The sequence below is a fragment of the Rhipicephalus sanguineus genome, chromosome 5 (genome assembly GCF_013339695.2).
Source record: "Rhipicephalus sanguineus isolate Rsan-2018 chromosome 5, BIME_Rsan_1.4, whole genome shotgun sequence".
Classification (NCBI taxonomy): Eukaryota; Metazoa; Arthropoda; class Arachnida; order Ixodida; family Ixodidae; genus Rhipicephalus; species Rhipicephalus sanguineus.
In genome coordinates this window covers 6,611,675-6,629,149 of record NC_051180.1, presented here as the reverse complement: position 1 = coordinate 6,629,149, position 17,475 = coordinate 6,611,675, and the positions used below count along the sequence as shown (strand labels likewise).

The window sequence follows — 17,475 nt, the reverse complement described above, 5'->3', positions numbered from 1 at the left end:
CCCGATGGGGATTTTGAGCCGACGAGCGCATAGCGCAGGGGCCTGCCCCCAAACTTTGCACGCGACACGGTTCCGACGCCTCTACTGCACAGGCAGTTGTATACGCCGGCGGGCTGATGAACGGCTTCAGCTGGGAAAAAGGTCCGTCGCGATAGCCTCCATTCGCAATGTCCACAACGACACCGGTTTTTAGGAGAAAGTCCCGACCGAGAATCACAGGAACACTGAGCCCTGGAAGATGAACGAAACGCGTGCGTCTCCTTCGATCTCCCCATGTGACAGTCAACCTTGCGGCGCCAGCCGACTGGGCCACGCCTTTCGCGAGGGTGAATGTCGTTCGGCTGTCCCGCAAGCGCACCGAGTGCTTCCGCAAGTGGGACAAAACCTGTTCGCCAAACAACGAAGCGCTCGCGCCCGTGTCTAGCAACGCCGAAAATTCGCGGCCGGCAATAATGACCGAAATAAACGGCGCGTGCGCACCAGCAAGACTGCTTGCCCGGTACGCGGAGGGGAGAAGCAAGGGTTCGGCCGCTCGTGCCTTCACGAACGACCCGCGCCCCCGTTTCCCTGCCTAGATACGGGACACTCCCTCGCTATGTGCCCTCGCTCGCGGCAGCGGAAGCAGCGCATTCCGTCCCGGGAAAGGGAAGATGCGCCGTCGCGGCCCCTCTCCCGAGGAGGAGCAGCCTCTAGCGGCAGGGGTCGGTTCGCCTGTTGATCAAAGGATCTGTTATGACGAGTGTCACCCTCATCGATGCGTTGGTACAGTGTACTAGAAGGGGAAGTGTGCCGTGCGCGGCGCGTTACAATGGAGGTGAGGGGGCCCTCGCAGCGATGAAGCAGCTTTGGTACAGCTTGGGGACGCTAGGGGCGCTGCGAGCCAGAGGAGCGTGTGTGTTAGCACGTGTTGCATTGCCAGTTTGTGCTGTTTACGCGGGACCAGTGCTTCGTCGCCCGTACTTCTCGCCGCATTGTGCTGTAGTTGAGTGAAGAAGTGGCGGTGGTGTCTGCGCTTGTCTACGGGAATGAAAAAAAAATGACGGCCTACGGGTTACCATTCGCTCAACTCTGGATATTGCAGAGTACCTTAGCTCACAGTGCAGTTTCCGTTATCTTCTAACCTGTAGGCTGAGTCAGGACAAGTTGGAAAACTTGTTTGGGATGGTGCGACAATGCAACGGCTGCAACGATCACCCGACACCTACCCAATTTTTGGTCACTGTGAATGCACTGGCCTTTTACGGTGTAGCACAGCCACCAAAAACAGCCCACGAAACACGAAACCTCTATAAAACGTTTTATAGAGGTTTATAGAGGTTTTAAACGTTTTAAAGAGGTTTTAAAGAGGTTTTGTGTTTCATGGGAGGAAACTGCAGTCCTGAAGTGATCAATTCACTAGTTGGCCACTGCAATACCAGGTCAAGCCAGGATAAGCCAAACCCCATAAATGCACTTGACTATGATGGGAAGCTCGATGACGTTGAAGCTGTTTTGGATTTTCTTCCACCTGAAGATCATAGCAGGTGTGTCACTCACCACAGCTCAAGCCGCCTAATACATTATGTTGCAGGCTATGTTGCTAGGAAAGTTGCCAGAAAAACTGCTTGTAGTACATGTAATGGGCTCTTGACAGTGAGCAAAGAGCAGGGCCATTCAAATACCAATAATGACTTCATTACACATTGTGATTATGGCGGTCTGCTATACTCATCTTCTGGGCTTTCCGGTCTTGTGAGCGCTTTAGAAGAGTCGTTTACCGTTTTCTTCAGTTCAAAGAAAATGAACGCAGAAAGCATGCAAGACTTTGCCATGTTCCTCCAAAGTGTTGACCTGCCAAAGCCAGGGTGTGACACACATCACAAAGAGCTGACACTAAGTATAGCGAAATTTTATGTACTTCTTCGTTTTCGATTCTATGCTAAGTCATTGAACAAGGAGCGCAGCTCTAAGAGACAACAGGCGAAACACCTGAAGCTGAGGCGATGTAATTGAGCTGCTTTCTTGACAGGTGGGGTTAGTAGTAACTGATAATTTCTGGGTTTCTACGTGGGAAACCACGATATTATTCTTTCGATAAGTTTGTGTCTCGTGAAGATATTTTGGTTTAATCGAAAGGAACAGCTGGGCTGAAAAAATTTTTGAATTAGAAATAAAGTTCAGAATTATGTTTGTCTGTCGGTGTCTTTCCTTGCGCGCGACCAGTCGCAAAAGTAGAAGCAACACGCAGATGCATCCGCATGAAGCTTCCCAACTGTTTAGCATGCAAAGCAATATAAAAGATATAAAACATGCATTACCGAACACAGTCATATGCATTAAATAGAGATGTTTAAGCTCTATGAGTTAATGCGTTAAAATTCATCCAATACCACTTGAAGGTATGTCACTACTTGATAGTATTCCTGAATTAAAAAAAAAAAAAAAGACAGGCTCGACTGGCAAGAAAAAATTGTAATCGGGTGCTTTTTGTACACGCTCGTTTTAGCGAGAAAACTGCTGCCGCCTGTGTGGAAGGGCTAGATTTCCTGATGAGGTGGCGTTGCAGTGGTTATTAATCGCATAAACAGCCGCACTTGCGCGGCGACAACTCTGAACGATACAAAAAACAGCCACGCAAACCACTCGCAGAGGTATCACCGCGGCGAGCGTAGCGCTCCTGTGGCCAGTAGCGCCCTCTGGTGGCGCGCGGAGCGGTCATCGCAAGAAGGACCCTCTTTCCGGCGCCGCACGACACACTTCCCCTTCTAGTACACTGTAGCGTTGGGGCGGATTGCGTCCCTGCTCGCGCGCGTCGAGTTGCGGTGCAGCACAGGCTGCTGCGCGCCTCGCGTACGCGTAGGGATCTAGAGCGCGATCGCTCAGCTCCCAACTGTGCCCGCTTCTAGCGGGAGCCGCAAAGGCAGCTCCGGCGGGCTGTTGCCGTTGGGAAGAGGGCACGGCCCCTCCCCACGCGCAGCGCGGTTCAAGGGCCACGCTGGCTGGCGGTGGCGGGCGATAGGCGCGCGCGGCGAGAATGTCGCCTTGAATGCGCTTCGCCTCGGCGGCCAATTCCTCGAAATCTCGGAAGCGGCTGCCGCGCAGGTACGCCGAAAAGGTCGGATGCGCCTGCCTAATCACCCGTTCGACGCGTTCCTCGTTCGAAGCTCTGGGCTCAGCGATAGAGAAAAGGTCTTCCATCGCGCGTACGTACTCCTGAAGCGACTCATCAGGAGCTTGCGTGCGGAGCTCGAGCTCGCGCCGCATCCTACTCTCGTAGTCAGCGGGTAAGAATTCGCGCAGGAAGGCCGCGCGGAACTCATCGAGGGTTGCTGCTCGGTGGCCTGAAAGCCGATACCACCTCGCCGCCGTGTCAGTCAGTGCAGCCGGGACGACGCGTCCGAGCACCTCCTGATCATCCAAACCCAATGCTCTCTGATAACGTGACAGAGAGTCAAGGTAATCTCGGGCGCTGCGCAGATCACCGTATCCGCTGTAAGTTGGCACAGGCAATATAACAGCGGGGTGAGCGCGTTTCGGAACGGCCGAAAGCGTTTGTACAGCTCCCGAGAGCGCTTGGATCATTTGAGCGGCATTTTGCAGCAGCGTCTGTGCACCCGCTTCAAAGGAAGCTGTCGGTGCGTTAGCGGCGCGGTCGAGCGATGGGGAACTGTCTCCGAGCTCGATAAGGGGCGCGGCTTCAAAAGGGATACCGGCCAGCGTCGCGCCACTCTCGGGGAGCGCCTGTCGTTGTTCACAGCCGCCGCTTGGGGCAGCCTCTCGTGAAATGGCTTAAAGTCACTGTAACGGGAAAAGTACCGCGTTCCTTTTCTCTTCGCCGCCGCGCCCTTTCAGCGGCTTCGCCACATAATTGGGCCAGCTCGCTCGCCTCGCTAGTGTCTCCCGGCCGCAGACGCACGGCGCTTTGGAGGGCGATTGTTTTTATAGGCTCAGGAAAGCGTACAGGAACATTACGACATCCCGTATCGTTTTGAGACTTCATCGAAAGCCTATCGAGGCATCGAAGAATGCTCGGGTAACGCCCTCTTTGCCATTCCCAGCGGGAAAAAGGATGTCAAACGACGGGCTGTGTGGCTGCACAGAATTAGGCGGGAAAAATTTGTTCCCACGACTGATACCCGCATTGTGAGGTAAGCGCTTCATTGAGAATTCGCGAATGTTTCGGGGAATGTTGGCGCCTACCCTGCACTAGTGCAGCTTGTTTCGCGTGGTTGTCGCAGGAGGTTCATGCACAATAACATTTTATTATGTTTGGCGTAAAATTGACGCCTTTGGGCTCACATATAATGATCAGCGCGCTATGAAAACTGACTGCTACAGATTGGTACTGCCTGACGTGACTGTATGACGAACACAAATAATAGATGGTAGCATGAAAATAATGGCTGATGCTCTCGCGGCCGGTTCGCTTGCTTGATATGCCCCGAAATCGGTATTGCGTGACGTGACTGTATGACGAACATAAATACCGTGCGGTAACATGAAAATAATGCTACGCATATCATGTAAGGCATGATTTACATGACATGCTCATGATGCACTCGCGGCCGGTTCGCTTGTTTGATATGCACCAAAATCGGTATTGCGTGACGTGACTGTATGACCAACATATATACTGTGCGGTAACATGAAAATATATGGTACGCATGTCATGTAAAGCATGATTTACATGCCATGCTCATGATGCTCTCGCGGCCGGTTCCCTTGTTTGATATGCACCAAAATCGGTATTCCGTGACGTGACCGTAATGCGAACGTTAATAACAGGTGGTAACATGAAAAGAATGGCACGCATGTCATGTAAGGCAGGATCTACATATGCCATGCTCATGATGCTCTTGTGGCCGGTTCGCTTGCTTGATATGCACCAAAATCGGTATTGCGTGACGTGACGGCACGCAAGCCGTGACGTGACTGTAATGCGAACGTTAATAACATGTGGTAACATGAAAAGAATGGCACACATGTCATGTATGGCATGATTTACATGCCATGCCCATGATGCTCTCGCGGCCGGTTCGCTTGTTTGATATGCACCAAAATCGGTATTGCGTGACGCGACTGTATGACCAACATAAATACCGTCATGATTTTCACGTTAGCACTTGTCATTCGTGTTCGTCATACAGTCACCTAAAGTCACCTCATTTCAAGCTAACGAACCACCCGCCATCGCAGCATGAGCGTGGCAAGTAAGTCATGCCGTACATGACATGGAAGTCATGATTTTCATGTTACCACCTATCACTAACGTTAGTCATACAGAAATAGCTGGTCATGAAAATTTTGGCATATATGCATTTCATTAAACGACCGCGAGCGCCCCGGAACCTTGTCATGTAAATCACGTTTTACATGGCATGTCTGTCATGATTTGCACGTTATAACCAGTCACTTATGTTCGTCATACACTCTTGTCACGCCATACCAATTTTGTTGTGTATCAAGCTATCGAAGCAATTTTGTTGTGTATCAAGCTATGGCATGCATGTAATTATTTTCATGTTATCACCTTAATTTAAATTTGTCATACAGTCATGTTATGTCATACCAAATTTGGTGTACTTCCCATTAACGAAGCGGCCAGGACAGCACAAAGTCGGGGGCGGATAGATAGATAGATAGATAGATAGATAGATAGATAGATAGATAGATAGATAGATAGATAGATAGATAGATAGATAGATAGATAGATACGTACATAGCCACAGAAATTCGCTAAGAAATGCTTCGCATTTAATAAATGCAGACAGCCGAGCGCGTAAATGCCGCGCAGTTCGCATTTCTTTATCGCGTTAGTACGCGTGCGTGCGCATGTAGGCAAGTGAAAATTGCCGCTATTTCTTTCCTAATCAGTCAGAGAACAACGGTATGCTTCATTCGGGGCTGCAAAAGCGCACGCAATGCGTAAAACATGCGTTACTCCACGTGAAATCAACACCGCACCGCCGCAGCTTCGGCGGCGCTGGACCAGGTATGGCGGCGCGCACGACGGTCGCGTTACTTTTCCCGTTCCAGTGACTTTAAAATGGCTAAGCCGCTTGCGGCTAGCGGTACAGACGCGCGCTCGAAGTGAGCTTGGCTGCTTGCTTGCATAGCAACCAGCGGGCAAAAGTCGGTGACGGCTGAGGCCGCGTTTCCGACCTGCGCTCCGTAAGCTCCGTTGGGAGCCGATTGGGAGCGATGTGACATGGAACTGCCGTGCATTCCAAAGGGAGCAGTAGCGGTCCATTTTGCTCGTGTGCACTGTTCGGGTTGGGCAATGGCCCCGTTCCCACAACACGCTACATCTCCACTGGGAGCTGGTACATAGCGCCTCGCGTCATCCCCACTGGGGGTTGTGACAGGGGAGGGTGCTGGATTCTGCCCGAAGGGGGCACTGGCCCTGTTCTCGAGCAAAGCGGTATCTGCTAAAAACGACAGCGGACAAAACTCACGCCTAGCAGACATAACGCGGGTAACACGGCGAGCCTGATACGCAAAGGCGTGCTGACTCGACTAAGTCTAATCAAAGGCTTAATGAGCTTTTGATACCGCGTTGGGCGCCAGTGTGGTGGCCTCGAGCTCACCGGAGCCGAAGACTACCGCGGGTTCAGGCTTAGCGAGCCACAGGGCCGCGTCTACCGTCGCCTGCTTACGTTTAGCGCACCGCTCCGCACGCGCTCAGCTAGCAAAGGCGTTGAGCGCCGCGCGGCATAAACACAGTGTTCGATCAAATACAACACACAAACACTTTATTTGCCTCTCGGCGGCACCCCAAACACACAGTACACGTCCGCTCCCGGGGCGCGGGGAAGCAAAAGGGCTTCCCGACGCGGACGATACACCAAGGGGTTCCGCGGAGCACGTCGCAGCTCGCAATGGCGAGCTTTGACACGCCGCTCGGGAAAAGGTCCCTCGCGGCTATGCTGCGCACTCTCGCGATGACCACTGGGCCTGGTCGTGGGAGTTAGGGCAATCTCCGTACGCGTGGGCCTCCGGCAAGTGCGACTCGGCGTGGTACGACCGCGCACGAGCACTAGGCGCCGCTCTTTGGCTTAGCGTACGAACCGGAGCTAACACTGAGGTAAACACGCCTGCAAGGATGCCGAGGCACCCAGGCAGGCTACAGTCCAGCGATTCCCAAAGGGGACGTTGGACCGGAAAGAAATACGTGCTTACCCAGCGGCGTCCGAGGAGAGAGAGAGTTCGTCCCGGCCTGCCCGCGCGTCAGTCGCCGAATTTCGCGGCTCTCCGACCGCGCGCAGCGCCACCACGAGTGTCGGCGCGTAGCGCAAAATGGCGCCACTTGCCGTCGCGGGAGAACGGGAGAGGGAAAGGATTCGAAATGCCCGCGCAGTGGCTTCGGGCGCGCCTCGGATCCCCACAACGTGATACCGAAACTGCCACAGAGACGTGACGACACGACCGCATGAGCGAAGCACAGCTCGGCGAAAACAGAACTTTAGAGCCACTCATGCCGTACCCCATGGTAATGCCAAAAGGTTCTTTTTTCTATGAATCAAATAGAAACTAACAAGCAGCACTTTATATTACGTTTTGCGATGCATGGAACATTCTTTTTTTTATCGCAACTAGTTTGATTACTAGTGGTTAATTGTACTCGGGACTCTTGACGTCATCGGGATCATTTCCAAAATCTCCCACTCGTGGCGCACACCATATCCTACATTTACCTTAATTTTTCTATTAGTGGAGCACTGCTGTTGATAATATTGATGTTTTAGGCAATATCATACATTGACCTTTCACTCTGACATAAATTGTTATTTGCCTTTAGTCTCCCTTTAACAATGACACAATCTGTGCCTCAGAAACTTCAGCATCTAGTTTTCTGCATCCAGAAGGCAGGGGCAATGGAACGAGCTGTCAGAGCGATGGACAAACAAAGTAATATCGCCGTAAATGTAGCCCTTCAATGTAGAGAGTACTTACATGGCCTTGTTACCAGCGGTGATGCAAATCTATACGAAGAAGTCCCTAAAAAAAGACAAGGCAGCACACTCCTCTTGAGCTGCTCCCTGGTGAACCCTGAAAAGAGAAGAGTGGCAGGCGTAACAAAATCTCATGACTCAAGAATCGCCTGTTTACTGCGATTGTACTGACACTAGCGGCACTGTATGCCCAGCTGCCATTGTCACTAGTATGCTGCACTGATTATGACTTCACAAGCAGGGTTGAAAGGACTCCAGCGACATGCACTGCATTTGACTGCCCAATCCTGGTGGACATATCACCCCACTACACTAGACTGGCACAGCCGCATTCAGCATTCTGGCTCCCACTGCTGGTATGAGAAGGTTATATGTAGTGCACCGAAGCATCCTTGCATAAACAGTCAAATGCCTTACTTTCACTCTTCTCTGCGCATTAAAAAAAAGAATTATTTATGTATGCCTCACAATTTACATCCCCCCCCCCCCTTTTTGGGTAAAACATTCCATCAGTGTTGCGTAGCATGGGCCGTATCATGAGGCAACATCGGCACATGGCAGTATATATATCAGGGTTCTCCTCACGGCGGGTGGCGGTGGAAATTTCACCCACCACTCTGCTTCCCCGCCCACTTCTCCAGTTCACTGCCCACCACTTTCTATAGACCGCCCACTACTACGATTGACCCCATTGAAATGCATGCCTGAGGAACCAATAAATAGCAACTGTGCACGCACAATGCCTCCAGCCACCTGTTTATGTCAAAAGGAGTTTGAACAGGTGGCCTTGTGGTTTCAAAGATCGCCAGCTCACAAGTGGCCTTGCTTCCGTTTTTTATGTGCATCGCAGATGCTAGAAATTAATTGTGAATGTGCATCGAAAACGGGAAGCTTACAAACTTAAAATTCCTAAACCTAATATCATATGAAGTGTCATATCATGGAGTTTTGGTGTCACATTACAAAGCTAGAAAGTTGCATCTAAAATTTGCATAGCGCAAATAACTATTTTGGCAAAAACACCCTACATGTGCCTCAGGCGGCACCGCAAATTTCCCGCTGCTGTCGCAATGAGTTCATTGTCCACCCATACTTGTTTGAGCCAATCGTGCGTGTATACAAGTGACGACTGGAGATTCTGCCAGATCTGATGACACTGCACAGGAAAGCGTACCCCAAACCGCAACCTTCACCTGTGATAAGCACAGGATAATAATTGTTAGAGTTTTACGTCCCAAAACCACAATATGATTATGAGGGCCGGGTATGGGTTATTCCGCAGCGCGTCATTGTCTTGGGACCAAGAACGGCGGGAGGCCCAAAACTCGTCTCCGGTAATTGAGACCTCCCTTCCCCCATACTACACAAATCGCACAATCGGCTGGACCCCACGCCACCCTACTAAATAACAGTGCACTTGAGAATCTGCCGGTGCGTGCAGCAGTGCGAGAGCCACGAGCCGGCGGATGCGTGTTGCAATACGAGCCACGGGCAGAGGGCGGGGGCAGTTGGAGACCGGCGTAAGCAGCGAGGTGGGGCTCAGCGCCATCCATGCTGGGCCATACTGTTCTCTCCTTCCCCACCCCCCTTTTGTTTTTCGATTGTTAACACCACACTACGGAGCACAGAGAGGCAGTCTGGGCTGTAACCACGCTGTGGTAGGATGGTGAGGCTCGGTACTGCGCACATCCTCGCAGTGCCCTGGGCTCTAACACCAAGCAAGGTGTAGAAGAGTGAGGGCCTGTTTGTTGCACCCTCTGTCAAGTGTAAATTACAGTTTTCCCATGTGCAATTACCCTGTATAATCGTAATACAGTTCGTTCATAATTAGTGTAGGGCTCTGGAAATTTTGACCATCTGGTTTTCTCTAACGTGCACAATATATTCGAATTCATGGCTCATCACCAATTTACTGTTATCAAGCCTATCACACAGACAGTGATTATGGTCGAGGCTGATCCAGATCCCAGCTTTATCTGCATCAGGTGCTGCTACCTGGACAGTTTGCATCGCGATTTTCATTGATCCGATGACATTAAATCGTGATTGAATGTCTTGGTAGCGATTATAGGCTGCCGTCTCCATTATCGTATCAGTGACTGCTGTACAGTGTAACAGCGGTAATTCTCTATCTTGATAAAGAGATATGATCGGAGTCGGGCTCGAATGAAATTGCCTGTCTGACATCGGTGTGGCATAGCCACTTTGTTGGTCTATCAAGCAGGGCTCTGATATATTCAATCATGACCAAGAACTGTCGCTGCTACATGGGTACAACTACCCAGTTTCTAGTAGGGTTGATTTCATTCAACATGGCAGTGCAATTGACTGCCTTACATTGTGACCAACTGCATCTTAGACCGGGCACAATGGAAAGTGCCCATGTCACAGCCACGACCTCCTCTAAATACTTACGACCTGCTCATCGGCGCTCCCCCTACGGCGGCGCGCGGTCCTGAAAGCTTGCGGATAGGGACCGAAAGTGCCGCCAGCACTTACCCCCATAGCAGACGATGCGGCGGCTTCGTTTACATTGAGCGCACGCTGGTCTTGGTTTCCTGGCGCACTAGTGAGCGCGTAATTGTCGTCTTTTTTCAAGTTTCTAGCGTCTAGACTGACTGATTCACAGAGTTTTACCGTCTCAAAGCAATACTCTGGCTATGCGAAGCACCGTACGTGGAGGGCTCCTGAATAATCTTGACCACCTGACCCAAAATCTAAGCGCGCGAAGGCATTTGCATTATGTATCCGTCTACGTGCGAGCAGCGGGAACGTGTAGGCAACAAAAAATCAAACAATATACAAAGAATGGCCTGCAGAATGCAGTCCTTATATTCCTGGCGTTATTTCGTGCAATGGTGCCCTACCTTATCGTTCTCTATAGCTTTATGTGCAAAAATAATTCGTTCAAGGGCTGATGGTGGGTTCATCTTAAAGCCGAGTTTCTGCAGGACTACGAAACACTGTATTCGACGCAAGCGGTCGCCCGAATATCAACTAGTATATCACACATATCTTTTTATCTACCCTCCTGTCTTCCTATATTTTAGTTTTACTCAGGTCTGGGCAGAGATACACAGAAAAGTATTCCTAAATACAGATATCGAAATACATGTGCTGGGAGCCTCAAACACCGGTTCTGAGACACATATGTGTTTTTGACATAACGGGGTATTTCCGAAATGCTTTCGCAAAAAGACGAAAAAAAGTATACCGTGATACAGTTACAGGAAGACAGATACAAGAATGCAAATACTAGAGTATACATTACTAGACATCATACTAGAGTATACAAATACTAGACATCAGATCTGTTTTGCTGAAAATGTTGCACTGGATGGCAATAGCTGCTTCTGCAATTGTGCCTGTCAGCGGCGTCGGACGCTTTATGAGATGCGCCATTCTGCATGCGTGGGGAACCCTTCGCCGCCCGCACTGTGTCACAGACCGGCGGCGTGCCTTTGCTTGGATTAGGACAAAAAAAGTCTTCCTTTCCCCTTTTGAACACATTGAGTTCAGTTCCGACAAAAAAAAGTAACGATATATGATACCCGTGTCCTCCACTGTATCGCGATATGATCGATACGTTTGTCGTACAAGTATATTTCACTACTGAGATACAAATACCATTTTGCAAATCCATCTCGATACAGAGATACAGATACTCAAAAGTATCTCTAAAATACTACTGAAATACTCTTGCTGCCTAGGCCTGGTTTTGCTCCTATCATTTTTCGTTCCATTGCATGCGTGGTTCTTAGCTTCTGTAGTTGCATTGTCACTCTCCAAGTTACTTCAGTGTATGTTAGAACAGGCAAACTGGAATAGTTAATGTACACTTTCCCCTTCTGTGACAGTGGAATTGTCAGCCATGAGTTAAGAATGCACCCACTCTCATTCTTTGTTAAATCTGCTAGACATGAGTAGGATCTCCGGTATATTTGACCTAGAGTACTCTTCTACAGATTCTCGTATCGAGTTGTCCGTCGCGAACACTCTTTCGCTGCACATGTAGTATTATTTTGTCTTCTGCATATTCATCTTCGACGCTACTTTAACGCGTTCTCAGTTTAGGTCTGCGATATATTTGTTTTGCAATTCGTCACTATCATTGCTGAAAGAGCGCTCGACACCCCGTTCTTCAGAAATGATGGCTTTCGTAGTATCTCGTACAAATGTATACATAGGAAAATCGGGATGTCGCCTAATGATGCACCGGGAACTCTGCGTACATAGCTGGTACGAGTTAAAAAAAAAACCGTAGACCTTTGAAAACGCAGTAGCGCACCATTGGGGGAATGTACTGCTACCGTTGCCTATAACGTTGCTTCTGATTGCGCAGTCACTGCGAGGTTATCGCGTGTCACTGATGTCATGCAATAACTTCCGAATGTCGCAAAGGCGAGCGCCTACTATACGCGCCGAACAAGCAGACCCTGCGGAGGCAGCAACCGATAGCGAAGCCCGCAAGGTCGCAAGCTGGCGATGCCATATGAGCATAGATGGGGGTCAGTTGTGGCGCCGCGGCGTGCGGTGGCAGTTTGGGGAACTAAAAAAAACTGGCGACACGGGGAGCGGCGGCATGAGCAGGTCGGAAGTTTATAGAGGAGGTCGTGGTCACAGCACACAATCCTTAACACATTCAATAGCGATTCAAAATGAGAGTTTTGCGGAAGAAAACTTCTAGCGTTGCATTCAGACGCGTGATAACCAGCGTGTTGACAAATAAATTCCGCCCATTAATCAGTCTCACTGTTCAAGTTTGGTGGCACAGTGGGCTAACACACCGTAAACCGCTTGGGGCTGCGATGACGTTAGCTCGAATCGCATGCTCCTTGTAAATTCTTTGGGGGTTTTCTTTTTTGAAGTATTATTCTAACATTAACATTACTGCTCTGAAGGAGCACCAATTTTTGTTCAAAAAAGAATCAGGGGCACCGCTGACACACTGAGCTCTGGCAGCATAGTGAAACGAGCAACATGGCGAGAGCGCCGAAGACCACTGTGAAGCAGCGACATATGCTATTGGCTCCACAGTGGCCTACGAAAACCACAGACACTGCCAAAATAGAGTCAAATGTGCACCACGAACAACACAATGAACATACTTTATCAACTGCGTATCCTTACATCTGGGCGTAACAATAGAAAACCGCATTCGCGGAAGTGAGGCAGCACTGAGAAGTGCAGTGTTGTGGCGATAGTGGGCCCTGCCGCAACTTCCAGTGCTCCACAATAAGTTACTGATCAGAGACCACACTTTTTCTTCCTTTCATGAAGGCAAGTCTTGGCAGCAGCGAGATCCTCCTCTTGTGCAAAAATATGAAAGGAACGCAGTCATGCAGACTTCATGGTCAGGCATAACAACTGTCTTTGAGATGCAATTTGCACGCTGCCTCGGTAATAGTACTTCTGGCATAACACGCTTGCTTTTGAAGGTTCGACGAATTTGAATTTAACAGTAGCAAGTGACTTTGCAGCCATCTTCTGATCTTCAGGGAATATGTTAAGCGAGACTTTATCAGGACAGTAGATGCTATTGCAGCCAAATGACACACAAAACTCAGCACGGTGAGTCCAGTTAGACATCGCGAACAGGCCGTAGCAAAGGGCATAGAGCTAGCACTGGTGAACTTGGTATCGCAAGAATCTGTAAGTGCAGGTAACGGTGCAAACGAATAGACTGATCTTGCACGTCCCTTTCAATGACGTCGCTTCTCTGTGTTTCTCTCTATGTCGTTCTCCTCACCCAGGCTCCGCATGCAAGGAGGGCATTCCCACAGCCAAAGCTTGTGTCGTTTAATTCAATATCACAGAAAAAAACCTATGCAGGCATGGTTATAAGAGGCAAATATTTGAGAATTGCAAACCGCCTCGGTGTCCCTTTAGCTCAGGCAACTCTGGAGTGCTATACTTTTAATGCTGATATTCCTTGTCATTGCACTAGCATTATGAGATACACTTTTCCTGCTGCGCAGCAGCTCTTAATTGCATGCTGTACATGCAATCTACACGTTTCAAGAGTCACAGCTTCTTATAGTGAAGGGCTGAACTGATTTACAAATGAAAGTTCGGTAACATTTATGTCCAGAAGCATCAATAAATTTGCCCCAAAAAAAAACTGTCATCCACAGCTATGGCTCCAGATTAATTGTGACTAGCTGAAGTACCTAATAAACACGAGAATCTAAAAACATGGGCATTTCTTCACTCTCACTGAAACATGACTGCCACAAAGAGAAAGACTGCCCCTGCAGCAGGTTGCAGAACAGAGCGCGCACTATGAGGCACAGTGCAATCGCCAAACACTAGCCGATCACTACCAGTCATAGACACACAGGTCGTTACAATAGACAACACACAATGATCAAAGGACTTGCCATTCTTGTTTTCAAAAAATGTGTCTGCAGAACACCATGAAACATGCCAGGAGGGCCTGTGTTGCACAGTTTCAATACATGGGATTGCTAGATGCCTCAACTGTGCTTCTGTCAACGAAAGTCTCGCAAGGTACTGCAAACTAGACTTGGGAAGCCAGGAAAGCACCTAAGAAAGAAAGAAATACTCATATAAGTCACAAGCCTGAATAAATTTTAAACTTGCAGTATGCTTGACCTTTAATAGTGTAATGCACTATCATTATCAGGCCACATGCGCACTGCCTTCTCATTCGAGTGCCATGTCTCACGGCGGACACCTCATCCAAGTCCAGAAAAGGAACATCTGTGTGCATGACATTGGCTGTTGTAAACTCTCCAAGAGACTGCAAGTACAGCTCCAGAGTAACCACCACACCACAATTCACCATTATGCAAAGTCGCGAAGTACACACTGTATGTGTGTAAGGCAATATCAGCACCTAAGTAGCTACACACTTTGTTGGTGCTCTGGCTGATGATAATTAATTATGGCTGAGCCCATTGTAATTGGTGGGCTGCTTTAAACTGCAAACTCCTTACCCAATTCACATGGAGTGATGCCTTGTGAAATTGTATGCTTCTGCCATGCAACATTAAGCAGCTGTTCACATGTATTTTCTAGAGTCACTGGAAAAATGTCGGAGTATGACATCTCTTATCCGCGTGCTGCCGGCAGTGCAATTGGCTTACTTGCGTCACGTGACCTCTCACTCCCATATCGTTTCCAAGCACTTGGGGTGTGCACACATTGAACGTACAGCATGGCCAGACATTTAACAGTGCCACGATCCCGAGTACTTTGTCGCTTTCCTAGACACATCATGCAGATGCCAGAAAGCAGGCATCAAACTTAATCTGGGAATCTATCTTTTTCATTCTGTGCAGGAAAATCCTCAAAGAGCAACATTCTACGTAGCTGCATAGAAGTCGGCAGCGAAGAATTCACCCCCTCGAAGAACACTCATTTCTGCAGTAACTTCCACAAAGTTTGCTTGACATGCGACAGGATACTTCGCCTTTTCAGTTCACTCTGCTGCCCAGTGATATTGAAAACGACGTGCTATCACCTTTCAGTTGCTCGTGCATACATTTCGAGTAAGTGTGTCACACACTAGAGAGAAACAGTAAAATTATTCAAATAATACCTGTTTACCAGCAGACCTTGATGGCTCCTGTGGCATGATCAGTTGCAATGGACACAACTGAAGCATGGCCAATAGATTGTGCATGAATCTCTGGTGATAGACTTGGCATCATGTAAAGCTATTAAGCATAGTTACTGAGGAGAAATTATACTGTCACGCTGTACCGCACTAAGTTTAATTGGTCTGTGTGAAATGGTCAGATAAAAATATGTGTTCGCTGTCAAAGCATTTCCTGGGCCATTTGGCATTGTTACATATATGACATCAAAAGAAAACCCAAATTTCATGGTGCTAGTGTCCTTTTTTCACTTTTTGTCAGAATCTTGTAGCCTTCTCACATACTCAAACTGATCGGATAAGCATATCTAGTAAATAGATACCTTTTGCATGCATAATGTGTTTAACCTATATACACACGGTGTTGTTTTAATGCGTGCTTTATAAATTTCCAGACTATGTTATCTGTGACCAAAAGCAAATCAAGTACTATGCACTATGCTGAGGAAGCTTTAATAAGAGTGGATGATGAAAAAAAAAGGTTGAAAGTAAAGGCAGTACAGGAACTGAACCTGTTTTACAACAACAAAATAGTTTCTCGGAACAGAGTAAAATATATGCAAATACAACGCAAGGTTGAGAATATTAAAGAGACAAGAAATAGGAAATAAAGCGGCACCATTATAATGCACACACATTTATTTAACCCTTTCCCTACCGAGCTTTTTATGGTCAGTAGTGATACACAAATACCAATCTTTTTTATTTTCCTAACTGGTTAAATGCATGTTCAAACAACTAAAAAAAAATAATGAAAGGCGCTTTATTTGCCAGGTACAGCAAACAAATATCTTTTTTGAAAATATGCAATGGATTGGCTTCTCTGCACTGCACCATATGGAGGGTACGGAGCATCTTTAGCCCTCTGTGCAGAAAATGCCTCCTCAAAATTAAAAAAGTTAACTGAAGTGACAAGTGAGGCCGTGAAAAGAAACCTTGGATGCTCCGGTGGCATTTTGCTCACTTCTGTCGGCTCAATCGGTGGGTAAACAATCCCACACAGAAGCGTAATAACTGCAGTAAAAACACTGCGAACAGTCTGTACCATGTGCAGAAGGTGTTGCCTACTTTATCACCTTGTCATGTGGAATACAGTACATTGGACAAACAGGCAGATGCCTGAATGACCGCATACGAGAACATTCTAACAATGTAATCAACAAGTGGCCATCTTGCCGCACACTGCATGCTTTGTGGTTGTAAGCCCATGTTTGAAAGAACTAAAGTGATCGCAAGGAATTGAGATCACATGACCAGAGAAATTGTTGAGGTGCCTGAAAAGACCAAAAGCAAAGGTTGTGTGAGCTGCCCATCAGTTTCGTAGTCTAAAAAAGAGATAGTGTTATTGCTGCGGTAGCGGTGGCACCGTTGCTGTAAAGCGATATGTGACACCCTTTCCTTCCTTCTTGTACATTGGTATTTATGCCGTTACCATGCGCAATAAACCCCACTTGTTAGTGTAGCACTGTGTTGTCCTCGTGTCTTCTTTTGCATGCTCGTTTTTCCTTGTGCTAAAACATACGATATGCAACACCGACCAGCCCAGCAGACGGTTTTATTGAGAAAGTTTTAACACAATAGCGCTAAGAGTCCATGTCGCAAAAAATGTGGTGTCGGTGCGGTTGTAAGCAAAAAAATCGGCGCTGTCTGTGAGTGAAAAATCCCAATGGATGCAGAGAATAAAAATCAGGGTTTGCTCGAGAATCAAACCCAGGTATGCTACTAAACAGCGACGCCAGTACTTGACACTGCTTTGGAAAAAGACCCTACACATAGTCATCACATCGGGCAAAGAGTCACTTTAACAGATGTATAATTCTGTGTGGGAGAAGTGCACAATTGCATCGTGTGTCAAACCATGTAAACTGATTAACAAGTGGGTGGCTGAAAGCCGCCAACCCATTACAAAGGGCTGAGCTATAA

The 17,475-nt window shown here is 48.2% G+C and overlaps 1 protein-coding gene across 1 annotated transcript in view; it reads right to left on the bottom strand.

Moving 5' to 3' along the window:
• LOC119393149 (ATP-dependent zinc metalloprotease YME1L) overlaps positions 1-17,475 on the bottom strand; it is a 232,881-nt gene that overhangs the window by 198,826 nt on the left and 16,580 nt on the right. Inside the window, 2 exon segments of the mRNA XM_049416127.1 lie at positions 7,933-8,028; positions 14,312-14,477. Of these exon segments, the coding sequence (XP_049272084.1) occupies positions 7,933-8,028; positions 14,312-14,477 (262 nt within the window).